At 41.3% G+C, this 15,734-nt stretch overlaps 1 protein-coding gene across 1 annotated transcript; it reads right to left on the bottom strand.

Annotated features, from left to right (window-relative positions):
- Positions 1-879: 879 nt before the first annotated feature.
- LOC141095095 (carboxypeptidase A2-like) lies at positions 880-8,681 on the bottom strand. Its single transcript, XM_073580975.1, has 11 exons — positions 8,617-8,681; positions 7,831-7,912; positions 6,715-6,849; positions 5,570-5,668; positions 5,293-5,394; positions 4,947-5,045; positions 3,811-3,921; positions 2,683-2,773; positions 2,404-2,603; positions 2,221-2,305; positions 880-1,712 (listed from the first exon to the last, which is right to left on the bottom strand). Exons 1-11 carry the CDS (start codon positions 8,679-8,681, stop codon positions 1,525-1,527), a joined length of 1,257 nt encoding a protein of 418 aa, XP_073437076.1. The 3' UTR covers positions 880-1,524.
- Between the last annotated feature and the right edge of the window lie 7,053 nt (positions 8,682-15,734).

Genomic DNA, 15,734 nt, shown 5'->3' with positions numbered 1-15,734 from the left:
TTTTTTCATCTTGCTTCACCGTCATTATATGTTGGGGGCTGCCTTTTACTTTGGGGTCTGCTCTGGGGCAGTTTAGATTTCCTTTTCTGTCTTTAGGCTATTTAGCGCTCCGGCTGTGATCGAGGGGTCTAGGGCATCTTAGGAACCCCCCACGGCTACTGCTAGTTGTGTTGATAGGTTCAGGGGTCTGCAATCTGATAGTTGCCAACTTCTCTGGTTTTCTGGACGTAGCTTCTATTTTTGTGTCTGCCTCCTATGGTGACTCAATCATAGCAGATAGGTGTGTGCCTTTATAAATCAAGTCCTATCAGTTTAATTAAGCACAGCTGGACTCTAATGAAGAAGTAGAATGATCTCAAGGAGGATCCCAAGGAAATGGACAGCATGTGACTTAAATATGAGTGTCTGAACAAAGGGTCTGAATACTTATGACCATGTGATATTTCAGGTTTTTTTTTTAATAAATTTGCAAAAATGTCTACATTTCTGTTTTTTTTCAACCAAGATGGGGTGCAGATTGTACATTAATGAGAAAAAAATGAACTTTTTTGAACTTACAAAATGGCTGCAATGAAATAAAGAGTGAAATATTTAAAGGGGTCTGAATACTTTCTGTACCCACTGTATGTACTGTTTGTGGTGTGTATATACATGTGTATGTATGTGCTGTGTGTTTGTAGGTACACATACAGTCCTGGATGGCACCTTTGAAATAGTTAATGGAAATTAAGTAGGTATTTCTCCCAGAAAATTATTGTAATTAAACTTAAATATATGTCAAAGGTCGTGAAGGGGTTATCAGAAAGGAGCTATTCATGCATAAGAGCACCCAACTGCTTTTGTCTACACCTAATCCAAACATCACATGTCCAAGAAATCTTCAAAATAATGAAACTGCCTTTTATTTATTAGAAATTAATATTAGTATTGGATAATCTCATCATTTATACAAACGTCCATTTTCAGCTTTAAGAGTAAACCTACATTTCCTGGATTCCATTGGTATTATTCACTATATTTGTTTTATATTTGCACGGCTTAACTTAATTACAGTATTCTATGTGTTTATAGGAATATATCTTTTTTTTGTTTTAGTCTTTTGTATTTGTCTTATATTACGATCTTATATTTTAATAAATGATTATTACAATTCGTGGAGGTTTTTTCGGTGCTGTAATATTGCTTTATTCTTAGATTTCAACAAGTGAAGGTAGTTTACCCAAATAGCAAAGGTAATGGACACAAGCTGCCCACCACACAGTCAAGATTTGATTGATAGAACATTTTACATCTGGAGATATGAGTTTACTCTTCATGGATGTGTTTTTGCAAATTATTGTATGATGATTTATAGTCTGCAATATATTTATTTTTGAATATATAATGATATTGTTGGTATATGGAGGTTTTAGATAAATCAATAGAATAAAAAAGAAAAATAATAATGTTAAGCATTTTCTTTAAACTTGAGAAACTGACATTTTTCATATAGACTCTGGTTTTCGTCTAATAATAGATCATAGTTTAATAAGGGTTGTCTCGTATGTGCTCCAGTATCTTTTGCAGTCCCAGCCAGGTTTCCTGGGCTGTTGGCAGGATTTGATTAGCTGGAAGAAGAAAACCATATCGTCCTGTGTCCCTTAGCTCAAAGGCAAATGAGTATTTGATTCCAATGTCATAGGTCCAGTCAATGCTTCCACCACTAGCTTGATCTGCAGCAAGAAAAAAAGTTATGTTAGGGGAGTTGTTAGGAAAGGTCATCAATTTCAAAATGGTGGTGTTCGAAAACTGGCACAGCTCCATACACTGCTTATTGACCCCTATAGGGGATTGTAGCTTATCTCCTATTCAAGGGGTTGTCAAAGTAATGGGCAACTTCTTCAGCTGATATTAATACATAATAAATCATGTATAATAAACTTACATTCTATTCTCAGAGAGCTGGAAATAGGAAAATCAAGGGTGTCTAAAATAAAAGATCATCAAAGATAGACAATGCACCACAGAAATCACAAACATTAAAGAGAGAACACAAACTAAGTCACTGGATAATCAGGGATAAAAAAAAAATGCACCACTAGTCACCAGGGGTGGCACATTCTGGATCCTGGATCACCAAGGATAGATATTAAAATAATGGATCGCTAGAGAGATCTTCTTCATCACCAGAAATTGTTGATAAAGCCCTGGAACTTCAAATTTGTCCATTGGGTCACTTACAGATAGTGGAGCAGATCGTTCCAACTTTGTACTGTGTGCCATACAAAGAGCTCAAAGCACTAGCTGCAGATTTACCGACACTGTTCTAAAAAAAACACAACAGATATTTAATTTGCATTAATTGTCTTTATATAATAAAATCTGAGTCTTGTTCTTGTGCATAGTAGTTTGCAACTGACTTACAAGTTCTGTAAAGTGAGCCGGGTTGCTACACTTATATCCATAAGGGAACATCAGAAGTTGGGAGTAGCTGTGGATGCTTATAAAACCTTTGATTTTTCCGTGTCCTCTAATAAAGTTAGCAATTGACTTTACTTCCACCTCAGACTCTGCCCTCGGTCCAAAGTATGAGTCGGAGCAGGGATCAGAACTTGCTCCTGGGCCTACAAAGAATTTCAGTTGTTACACATATACTGTATAATTTACAACCTTCTATGTAATTACACATAAAATCTTAGTTACCCCCAAAGCCAGCATTCCAGTTTCTGTTGGGGTCTACACCAACACATCGGCTACCACTGGTAACGGAGCGAGTTTTACGCCACATACGGTTCTGACAGCACAGAAAATTACATTTAGATAGCATTGCATACATTGCATACTAACTTACGCTGACATCATCAAGATATTAAGTATATGACATCCTCATAAACTGAACAACAAAAATGTATTTTACAATTTGTACAATATAAGCCAAATGAGATTGTGATATTGTTATGTTATGGTATGTTTTACATGGGAATTGTCACAAATTATGCAGGGTATAACTATAGAGACATTTTCACTAAGTAAATATTTCACTGTGATTTCAATTAAAGGAATAGTTCTACGATTAAAATATTCATGGTATAGGTAACATAGTAACAGTTATTAAGGTTGAAGGGAGACTTTAAGTCCATCTAGTTCAACCCATATCCTATCCTAACTTGCCCTAACATGTTGATCCAGAGGAGGGCAAAAAAAAACCATGTGGCAAACAGTAAGCTTCACATTGGGGAAAAAAATTCCTTCCCGACTCCACATACGGCAATCAGACCAACAAATCACAAATGCGAAGCCATCATGATTGCAGCCAGGTATGTTCTACTCTGAAATGCTGCAATATTTCATGGAAACATAGCTTGAAAAACCTGCCGGTTTCCACAGAGAGAGACCTGACTAGTTCGGCATGGCCTTCAACTGGCTTCTTCCCACCTTGCCCCAGGTGATTGACAGATCTCTCCTTATGTATATACATGGGTGAGACATGTCAATCAGCTAGAACAGAATGGGGAATAGGTGGCAATGGCCTACACAGGACTAGTCATGTATATTCATATAGTCGCCTTTTCAAACTATATTTTCTCTGAAACCCTGCAGCATTTCTGGGTAAGACATTTAGGCTGCAATCAAGCAAACACAATCTGATTCATGCTGCCCATGGTTCAGACACCATGAATCAAGTGACAGGTTTCCTTTAAGCTTAAGTTTTACAACTGAAAACTGTCAAGAATCTATGAACAAAGCATAATACACATCACTTCCCTATGTACCATTAAACGATAGTAATAAAAATACCTAGCATAGCACTTTTCTACCTTTTTTACTCACATTTGTGTGCGAGTAGACATATCCATCGGGATTTGTGACAACCAAGAGAAATATGTCATGAGTATTTAACAGGGAGGTTACAGATGAATCCCTTCCATAGTCATGAGCAAGCTGTAAATAGAAAGTGAAGTGTTACCATAAAAATATACAATACCTTACAACTCAGTCCACAATTTATGAAAATACATCATTTATTATTTTAGGATTTTATAAAACCTTTGAACATAGTTTTTTTATAAGTGTAATAAATATAAAAATGTTCTTTATAACTGATAATAATGAAATACGACAACTCTGCATCCGGAGAATTAAATATTCTGCTGTGTTTTGCCCGATAGTTTCAATACAAGCTGCTAAATGTGGCTAGGACCTTAGTATGATTTACATTTCTGCTCTTGAACCCTCTTACATCATAGTCCTGGGAGATCAATGCAAACAGCACCATTGGCATCATCTTTATGATAAAGACATATGGTACGAAATATTTATATATACGGTGTAACAGTGCATGAATATATGTCATATTCTAGGAATTTATTTCCTTAGTGGTATTTTTCATACCTTTTTGATTTTGGTTATATATAATTATATAAATTGTGAAAATGTTTCCAGTATTGTGGGCAAATATTAACATAATTTTGTTTTAAGTACTTCACATTACTGGAACATAAATTAGTATTCTTTTGATAATAAGCAGATTTTTCTTGCCATTTTAGACTAAAGACCCCCATACACATTAGATAGCTGTTGGCTGGACATTTGATCTGTGGACACCTGTCTCTCCCGACTCCCCCATGGCACAGGAACACTCAGCTGAGCACTTCTGCGTTCTCTTTGAAAGAGCCCCTGTGAAGCTCCTCTGTTGGTGGCTTTGACTTTTCTCCAGGGTGAACAAAAGGATCATCCTCTGAGATTCAGCAGCCGGATACTTCCCTAACATCCTCAGTTGGGGGAGAGTCTGGAGGCCCCTACACACATTAGACTTTTGGCTGATTGGCAGGTTCAGACAACTTTAGTCTTATATACTGTATATGAAGTGTGGGGCATAAAATTAATGTAATAGGCTAAAAACAAAATCTAACAAAATAATGATTGATTTGGAGTACTCAAACTCTCTAGATATTGATGACTTTTACCTTGTGTGCAGTCCAGAGAGCAGTAGCTTGGGTGACCCATTCGCGTGAGTGAATGCCTGCATCAATCCATATGCCAGGACGATTGGCACCAGTGCTGAACTGTAATGTCAATTAGCAGTTTCAGTAAAATAAGTACAGTATAATTAGATAGTGATGAAGAAAAAAAGTCTCATTCAGACAGGAACTAATACATTGTGAACTAAGGCTAATACATTGTGAACTAAGGCTGAATCTCAGATTATGGAAGCAGTTGTTTTATAGGCCTCCAACTGGTTGGACCACCTCTTTCAATATTTCACATTGTATCATAAGTACAGATATTTTGAAAGCTTTTCATAGCTTTTACCTTAAGAACATAGAGCGGACGTCCCTCATATGATAGTCCAATCTGCTGTTTGCTGACTATTGATTTGTAGTCCAGAACAATAGCATCAATGGCGTGGAATAGCTAACATAGAGAAGAAATGTTACATAAGTCTTCCACTAACAGAATGAAACCATGGTAATAAGTTTATGCATATAGTATCTTATTTTCACAAAAGAAATATGACTTACGGTTTTACATTGCTAAAAATCATAGACAATTACCCTATGTCTAACTATAAAGACATGTCCTTCCTTACATTGTCTAATGTATGGTAAGCTCCATAATTGAAAGCACCAGAGTTGCGTTCCTTCTTCAAATTGAGTTCCATCTCCTGCTTCTCTGCATTAATCACCTCCTACAACATATAGATAAAAGTAGTCAATACTCTATAACAATGGACTGCATACTGTATACAAACACTTTTATTACCCATCCCATTCCCATCATCACATTCACTATTAAAATACTTTTAAAGCAAAGTAGATGCAGACTACTGTCAAAGTTACCGGTATGTAGACGCCTATTGAGAGTTTTAATTAAATGAGTTTAGCAAACAAGAATTATACAGGGTGGCCCAAAAGTGTACACACTTCAATAATCCTTATTTGTGCCCCTTTTAAAAATACAAATTGAATAACATTGTATTATGTTGGATCTAAAGATGTACTCGTATAGTCGCATGATTGCTTGACCTCCCATGTGCCCGTCAGAAGAGTCAAAGAAATTGAAATGTCATGCAAAGCAGTCCCTGTGGACACTGTAACTAAAGTTTTTCATGCAGCAGTTAGCTATAATCAAAAGTGTCTACATCTTAAAGGCATATTCCCATCTCCAAAATGTAGTTGGTGTAAAAATAATAATAATATTAGCAAACAACTCCAATTAGAAATATAGTATAGTACCCCATGAGCAGGGCATATCTGTAACTCAGATATCCATGGTTATAACCACTAACACCTAATTAACTTACAGTCACTATATGAGTGGTCATAACCCTGGATATCTAAGCTGCTGCAATGCCCTGTATATGGGGTAAGCATCATAGAAAATTGGAAGAACTATAATACATTTCTAATTTGAGGCATTTGCTAAGATTATTATTACACCTACTACATATTCTGATAGGATCTTGGAAATGGGATACCCCTTTAATGGTGGCCACTTTGAGCACTTAATGTGGTTACAGAAAAAAACATGTGTTACAGCTACCCTATGTTTGTATAAACCTAGTACTAAAGATTTTTGTACAGGTATTTTTAATGTTGAAGTGTGTATACATTTGTTGGGCCACCCTGTATATTTTTGACCTCTTAAATATGAAAACATTGGCTACAATATTTACTTTAGACAGTTTGTGATTACTTGCACATTTCTATTACATATCGCCTGTAAATAGTATACCTGTAGATCCTCTATCATTATGGAGTAATCAATGTCATTGGATTCAAGATAAATCTTCACTGACTGAAGACTCTCGAATGGAACACGAATATCGACTGGGATATCTGGGTTAGAAGGTTCAGTCCAGAAATCAAGCTGCAACAAAAAAATTTAACATCTCTGTGAAAGATGGCACCGGATAGGTCGCGCAAAATCCCACCGCTGCCACCACCAGTGAATGATGGCACCAGAGAGATCACACAGAATCCCACAGCTTCCACCACATGTGATGAACCCACACCTCGCCACCCCGCCTGACATCACTTTTATGTCAGACAGATCACATAATGCTGTCTCCCCACTTTCACCAACGTGACGTTCCGCACACCCAGGGGACACATAAGATCAACTTGGTGCAGTTTTACACAGACACCCCCTGTCCACACGGGCCCAGGGAAGCATGTGGAGTGAGAGGATGTGGCCCACGCAGTCACTAACATGGCACCACACTCACTCACAACCCTGACAGGGTGAGAGATCTCTTTCACTAGCACCAGTGAAACAGAGTGCTGCCAGCCCGGTAGGACTGCCACAAATTCCGCGTTAGATAATCAACGGTTCTAGGGAGGCGGTTTTGGCACCATCGAATCCAGCTGTGCTCATGCTACGCGTTGAAACTAAACACATCTTTGCTATTTGGTTCCTACTAGCCATTCTACGTATCTCCCCACCCTGTGGTGCTAGAACGGATCGATACCCTGGAAGGCGTTGGGTCCGGTCCAGAGATCTCGAAAATATAATCGGTGTGTGTCCAGAACGCGCTGGCTCAAGGTGTCAAATCTGTCACTCACAGCCTTTTAAGACTTGACCCCCCTGCTGAGCTAGATGTTCTCATACAGCTGCACGCTGATGGGGAGTTTTGTAAACCCATGCTGCCTGATAGGAAACAAATGATTGACATGAAATTATATCTCCCATATTCTTCACAATCTTCACTACACATTTTATTCACAGTGAAAGGGAATTATATTATTTAATTTGATTTTTATACATTTTATAAATTAAGATAACATGAGCCATGAAAAATCATCTATATAAATACTAAAAACATATATGTTTATAATAAAGTAATCATACCTGGAGGTGACCCAGCGATTGCAGATCTTGCAACTGATGTATTTGGTCGCCATTTCTTGCTTTGATCCTAAGCACTTGCTCGCTGAAAAAGACAGCTAGAGTATAAACATCTTTTCGGAGTAAGGTTTTTCCTTATTGTTTTAATTAAACCCTAATATAATAAGATCTCATTCAGACGACTAAGAGTTTTGTCATACATAAAGTGTTTTCTATACGATTTTCTTAAGGGTTTGGTCAGTGTTTCAGTTTTCACCGTCAGTGTTTAATCTGTGATTTTCATTGATAAAGAAATAAATACATTGCAAAATTTTTCTTATCCATTACAATGTTAATCAAGAAGAGCCCACAGACGGCACAAAAATGCCATCAGATGATTTTTCACAGACCCATAGACTTGCATATGTGATTTTGATCTGTGACTTGAGTCAAAAATGGACATGTCTACATATTTTTTTTCGGACAAACAGTCCACAAAGAAACACGAACATGTGAACAGCGCCATAGACTACAATGGCAATAGCAGACGTTTACGGACAGCACTCGAACCCATAGAGTTTAATAGAACTATTCACACATCTGTTGTGTGTCTATCCCGTTAAACTCAGTATACGTCCAATGTTGATCAGCTTTTGTGGATCATCCTCAGCTACGGAATACATGAGGCTCCATTAAAAACAGATATCACACGAAAGCAATCCATTCTGAACAGATCCGTTTTTCGTGCCCACAAAAAAGTCACATGCCAATACCCGCTACTGCCATTAGACAGCACAATTATAAACTTACCCTATAAAGGTCTCCTCACAGAGCACACCTGCCACTAAGGCCACGAGGAGCAACAGAAGCTTCATGGTAAAGTGGAATTTCTGTACACCAGCCATAGGGCTTTATAGGATTTGATATCTAAATTTCTTAATAGTGAGAAGCTGCAGATGGTCAGGTTTATCTCAAGGTAACTCACCGATAAAAGGCTTGGCTATTGCTCAACACTTGGCTATCTTTTCATGGAACAAGTGTATTGTGTGTAGAAATGTAACACAATCGACATAAATATATGAATTTATGAATGAACAATTACTATATTGAGATATAGAATAGTGATGAGTCAACATGCGCGGATAAGGTGTTCTCCGAGCATGCTCAGATGTTTTCCGCGTATCTTTGGCATGCTCTATGTTTTAGTCCCTGCGGCTGCCTGTTTTGCAGCTGTTAGACAATCCAACACATTTGGGGATTGCTTAACAAACAGGTAATCTAAAAAAAGACCGTTACAGTAATGATCAAGGTATACACTAAATAAGTGGTGGCTCCATATGATGTATTAAATAAAAATAGCTGAGAGAAAATAGGAAAGTAAATCAGTTGTTGATAATTAGTTGAACTGCATCACCAGAAAAACATGTAACACAGGAACTTCCTAAAGGCTAGTCGCCACAAATGTTATCTCATAATATGTATATGCTGTAGGAAGAAAAAAAATGGATGGGGGGATGCAGGGGTAGCTGAAAAATATGATCATCATCCAGGTATGGTTATATCTAAAAATGTAGATGTTAAAGACATGAATGTCATAACCTTGAGCCATACCCAGAATGAAAATCTCCGCAGTCAGAAAATAGAAACAAAACAAAAAAACTATGAAAAGCCATGTGTCACCAACTATACATACCCACCCCTGAAACACACCCAATGCGCGTTTCGCCGCAGCTTCGTCTGGGGTATGGAGCAAATGTTCAGAGCAACTATTTAAGGAGGAATGCACCAATCAAAACATAATATTAGTTAATTGAGAGGACCTGGGTACTATGTAAGCACAAATGTAGACGGGTGCAATATACTAAAGGATGCCGGCGCCTGCGCCGCAAGTGAGAATGTCACTCGATCACGTTTTAAAAACTCGGTCACATGATCAAGAAAATAGGTCACGTGATAGCGACCATATTGGATGCGATCACATGACCGCTGCATTGGCATCTACGCTGTGGTCCCGAGAAGCCGCAACATACTAGAAGAGTACTGGCACCTGCTAAGCAGGTAAATAATCATGTGATGGAGTGTGATCACATGATCACAAATGCAGCCACATGACAACTGTATCAGCACCCATTTAACATCCCAAGGATGTTTGACAATGGCAAATGTAGGTCACGTGATCGCAACCACATAAAGTGCAGTCACATGATCCTTACACAATAAGAAACCAAGAATGGCCAAATATCAATATACCCAAGATACCCAGATCATAACAACATAGTAACATACAGTAGATGCGACAGAGACTTATAATGAAATCAGGTAATAATCTTATATTAGAATCACAAAAATAAAACAGATGTATATAAATATATGCACCTAATTGACCAGGCGACATGGCATGTGATGGCCAGGCGCCACATCATATGACACGGTGCACATAGCCAAAAACACACATGAAAAAGGAAAAAAAGGTGACCCAGGTAAGTAGCGAATAAAGGAGGATAACCCAGGTAAATGGTAAAATTAGTGTAAAAAGAAGTGTGAGAGGAAATGTAAAGGTTACCTTTGCAATAACAATAACAGTCTTTTACCTACCTCTGTATGAGCAATTTTCCATGACTGTTTTTTGTTTTGTTTCGGGCAACAACAACCCCTAGCATGGACTATTATGTCAGAGTTGTATCCTAGTTATCACATCTGGATAATGTTTTTCAATTTGGAGACAACCAGGTTTCAGGCAAGGTTCAGAGAAAGGCACAACAAGAATCACTTGAAAATGTATTATTAATACAATCACATATATGGTGGAATAAGATCTCACTCGAAAACTATGTACAGCTCTGGCAAAAATTAAGAGACCACTTCAAATGTTCAGTTTGTCTGATTTTTCTTTTTATAGGTATATTTTTGAGTAAAATGTAAATTGCTCTTTTAGTCTACAAACTTCTGACAACATGTCACAGAATTTCCAAGCAATACATTTTTTTTTTCTGAAAAGGAGAAATGGTCAAAATGGAAAAAAAACAGTGCTTTCAGACCTCAAATAATGCAAAGAAAACAAGTTCATATTAATTTAGAAACAACAATACTAATGTTTTAACTCAGGAAGAATTCAGAAATCAATATTTTGTGGAATAACCATGATTTTTAATCACAGCTTTCATGCGTCTTGGCATGCTTTCCACCAGTCTTTCACACTGCTTCTGGCGCAAACATTTAAGCAGTTCTTTGTTTGATGGCTTGTGACTATCCATCATCCTCTTGATTACATTCCAGAGGTTTTCAATGGGGTTCAGGTCTGGAGAATGGGCTGCCCATGACAGGGTTTTGATGTGGTGGTCTCTTAATTTTTGCCAGAGCTGTATGTGTGGGTATAATACTCAGGTGCCCAATGTCCAAGTCTTTCCCTCCTTCCCAATGGAAGATGATGATTTTAAACATACCATAAGTGGAAGAATGCACAAAATGCTCTATTGCCTTTTTAGAGCTTCTTATAGGACATAATAGACAATCTCTAACAACACTAGAAACAAACATCACACAAGCACAGTCTAAGATGTCCAAAGAATGTTCAACAGAAGAGATGGATCAGATTAAGAAAGATCTCCTTGAGGCCTTGGATAAATGTGACAAAGATATTCAGTTAACAAAAGGAAGGAAACTTATGTGACACCTTGATACCTTCCAATCAAAAAATGTGTGCAAATGGAGAAGGAATCCTCAACACCAGCATAGTACTCCATCCATGACATCTGTTAGATCCTCAGCTCTGGATACCGATTCCTCATCAAGCCAGAACAACACATATAATTTTCTGTATCGCAAAAGAAAGATTGAAGCTAATGGTCACCAGTAGTGTTGAGCGATACCGTTCGATACCCAAAAATATCGTATCGGATGGTATCGCCCGATACCAAAAAAATATCGGGTATCGCCGATTCCGATACCGGAAGTCCCATTCAAGTCAATGGGAGTTCCGGTATCGGAATTAAAAAAAGCCCTTTATTTCCTTGTTGGCTAATTCTACATAATTGAAAACAAATAAGAATCATATAGAATGTATTGTGGGAGGTGGAGGAGACATTAAAAGCATAGTGGTTTATTCAAATCACATGGCATAGCATTAATTCCAATTTTTTTTTTCAATACGTTCGGAGTTAAAAAGATATTGACTATGTTAACCTTTTTTATATTTTGTCAGATATGTACTGTATGTTTCACAACTTCCATGCTCTTCACCTTCTTTTGTACTTCTCCCACACTTTCTCCTTCATGATCCGCAGCAGTAGCATTTTTTCATCAACTTTTTCTTTACCTTATTCATCTTCTTCTTCATCTTCTCCCCATTAATTTTTTTTTCCATTCTTCATATTCTTCTTATTCAGCTATTATTAATTTTAATATGGTATTTCTTCATCTTCTTCCTATTCTTCTTTGTCTTCATTTTCTTATGGTGACAGGCATTCCTGTAGTACTTATCTATAAAAGTTATAAGATTACACCTTACGTTCTGCCTGTCACAAAAGATTTACAACAGGATTTGTCCGCGTTCAGTTTGGCCTGCAGCAGCAGGCATTTTCCAGGGGCACCACGAGGAGGAACGGACTCACCCCCATTTACTGCTTAGTCTTCTTCTGCTTATAATTTTGATTTCTTCTATGCTGATTTTTAGTCTTATGCTTAATGTTCTTCTGCTTTCTGTTCTTCTGCTTTAGCTTCTTCTGCTTCTTGTTCTTCTGTCTTTTGTTCTGTATCTTGGTGGTTGTCTTCATGTTCTTTGTCCTCTTGGTCTTATTATTTAGGGTCATATTTCTGGTCTTCTTTGGTGTGGTCTTCAGGGTCGTCATCATCAGGGTCGTCGTCATGGAGATCAATAAGGATTACCAAAGACAATTTCAAAAAGCTTGATCTTGGAAATGTAGCAGAAGGTACAAGAAGGCTGAGAAACTGGCGAGAACCAGCAGACAGTGCTGGCACCCGGATGGGTAGCAGAAGGAACAAGAGCCAATGGCACTACCGAGGACCAACTGACGGTGCTGGACCACGGTTACTAAGCAGAAGGTACCTGTGCTAAAAAGCACTACCAAGGACTAGCTGACGGTGCTGGACCTCGGATACCGAGATGGAGGCACCTAGGCCAAAGGCTGTGGCGAGAACCAGCAGACAGTGCTGGCACCCGGATGGGTAGCAGAAGGAACAAGAGCCAATGGCACTACCGAGGACCAACTGACGGTGCTGGACCACGGTTACTAAGCAGAAGGTACCTGTGCTAAAAAGCACTACCAAGGACCAGCTGACGGTGCTGGACCTCGGATACCGAGATGGAGGCACCTAGGCCAAAGGCTCTGGCGAGAACCAGCAGACAGTGCTGGCACCCGGATGGGTAGCAGAAGGAACAAGAGCCAATGGCACTACCGAGGACCAACTGACGGTGCTGGATCACGGTTACTAAGCAGAAGGTACCTGTGCTAAAAAGCACTACCAAGGAACAGCTGACGGTGCTGGACCTCGGATACCGAGATGGAGGCACCTAGGCCAAAGGCTCTGGCGAGAACCAGCAGACAGTGCTGGAACCCGGGTGGGTAGCAGAAGGTACCCATTCAAAGCAAAGTAGCCAGGCCGCAAGCCGGCCGCAGTTACCGAAACCCACAGTCCTACAGGGGGTCCATGTCCCATTGGCACTACGGATCCAGCCTTCAGTGCCAGTTCCCGCAGCCCACATAGGAGTCACCTAAACTGCAGGCACCGTAGAGTCGGCTAACCCGGCCGCAAGACGATAGGACAACGGATTGGTGGCATAGTGACCTTGACACTACCCGGAAACAGCAGGCGTGCTGGAACCAGGCTGGGCAACAGGGAGTACCCGTGCCAAAGACACTGCCGAGAACCAGCTGATGCTGCTGGAACCCAGATGGGTAGCAAAAGCTACAAGAGCCAATGGCACTACCGAGGACCAACTGACGGTGCTGGACCACGGTTACTAAGCAGAAGGTACCTGTGCTAAAAAGCACTACCAAGGACCAGCTGACGGTGCTGGACCTCGGATACCGAGATGGAGGCACCTAGGCCAAAGGCTCTGGCGAGAACCAGCAGGCAGTGCTGGAACCTGGGTGGGTAGCAGAAGGTACCCATTCAAAGCAAAGTAGCCAGGCCGCAAGCCGGCCGCAGTTACCGAAACCCACAGTCCTACAGGGGGTCCATGTCCCATTGGCACTATGGATCCAGCCTTCAGTGCCAGTTCCCGCAGCCCACATAGGAGTCACCTAAACTGCAGGCACCGTAGAGTCGGCTAACCCGGCCGCAAGACGACAGGACAACGGATTGGTGGCATAGTGACCTTGACACTACCCGGAAACAGCTGGCGTGCTGGAACCAGGCTGGGCAACAGGGAGTACAAGACACTGCCGAGAACCAGCTGACGCTGCTGGAACCCAGATGGGTAGCAAAAGCTACAAGAGCCAATGGCACTACCGAGGACCAACTGACGGTGCTGGACCACGGTTACTAAGCAGAAGGTACCTGTGCTAAAAAGCACTACCAAGGACCAGCTGACGGTGCTGGACTTCGGATACCGAGATGGAGGCACCTAGGCCAAAGGCTCTGGCGAGAACCAGCAGGCAGTGCTGGAACCCGGGTGGGTAGCAGAAGGTACCCATTCAAAGCAAAGTTGCCAGGCCGCAAGCCGGCCGAAGTTACCGAAACCCACAGTCCTACAGGGGGTCCATGTCCCATTGGCACTACGGATCCAGCCTTCAGTGCCAGTTCCCGCAGCCCACATAGGAGTCACCTAAACTGCAGGCACCGTAGAGTCGGCTAACCCGGCCGCAAGACGACAGGACAACGGATTGGTGGCATAGTGACCTTGACACTACCCGGAAACAGCAGGCGTGCTGGAACCAGGCTGGGCAACAGGGAGTACCCGTGCCAAAGACACTGCCGAGAACCAGCTGACGCTGCTGGAACCCAGATGGGTAGCAAAAGCTACAAGAGCCAATGGCACTACCGAGGACCAACTGACGGTGCTGGACCACGGTTACTAAGCAGAAGGTACCTGTGCTAAAAAGCACTACCAAGGACCAGCTGACGGTGCTGGACTTCGGATACCGAGATGGAGGCACCTAGGCCAAAGGCTCTGGCGAGAACCAGCAGGCAGTGCTGGAACCCGGGTGGGTAGCAGAAGGTACCCATTCAAAGCAAAGTAGCCAGGCCGCAAGCCGGCCGCAGTTACCGAAACCCACAGTCCTACAGGGGGTCCATGTCCCATTGGCACTACGGATCCAGCCTTCAGTGCCAGTTCCCGCAGCCCACATAGGAGTCACCTAAACTGCAGGCACCGTAGAGTCGGCTAACCCGGCCGCAAGACGACAGGACAACGGATTGGTGGCATAGTGACCTTGACACTACCCGGAAACAGCTGGCGTGCTGGAACCAGGCTGGGCAACAGGGAGTCCCCGTGCCAAAGACACTGCCGAGCACCAACTGGCGATGTTGGAGCCCAGGGATAGTCATTTGGTAGGCTGAGGCCTACTTGGAGGCAGTTTAAGATAAGACGCTGTTTGACTTTGGAGGGAGCAGGACACTTTGCCCTCCACACAGCAGGGGATCAGCTGACGTTACTGACCCCCACTTTCACATGAACAAGTGTGTTTTTCTGTGTGGACAGCACTTCCGAGCAACAACTGACGATGTTGGAGCCCAGGGATAGTCATTTGGTAGGCTGAGGCCTACTTGGAGGCAGTTTAAGATAAGACGTTGTTTGACTTTGGAGGGAGCAGGACACTTTGCCCTCCACACAGCAGGGGATCAGCGACGTTACTGACCCCCACTTTCACATGAACGAGTGTGTTTTTCTGTGTGGACAGCACTTCCGAGCACCAACTAGCGTTGTTGGAGCCCAGGGAGAATTATGGTGTAGGCCGAGGCCTACT

Source organism: Dendrobates tinctorius, unplaced genomic scaffold (genome assembly GCF_039654945.1).
Source record: "Dendrobates tinctorius isolate UK_male_01 unplaced genomic scaffold, ASM3965494v1 ptg000066l, whole genome shotgun sequence".
In the NCBI taxonomy this organism is placed as follows: domain Eukaryota; kingdom Metazoa; phylum Chordata; class Amphibia; order Anura; family Dendrobatidae; genus Dendrobates; species Dendrobates tinctorius.
This window is presented reverse-complemented; position numbering and strand designations above follow the sequence as displayed.

Coding starts and splice junctions, on each gene's coding strand:
- LOC141095095 (XM_073580975.1), bottom strand. CDS start 8,681: ATGAAGCTTCTGTTGCTCCTCGTGGCCTTAGTGGCAGGTGTGCTCTGT. Junction 6,850..7,830: donor AATCGCTGGGTCACCTCCAG/GTATGATTACTT, acceptor TTTTTGTTGCAG/CTTGATTTCTGGACTGAACC. Junction 1,713..2,220: donor AACGATCTGCTCCACTATCT/GTAAGTGACCCA, acceptor TTCTTGCTGCAG/ATCAAGCTAGTGGTGGAAGC.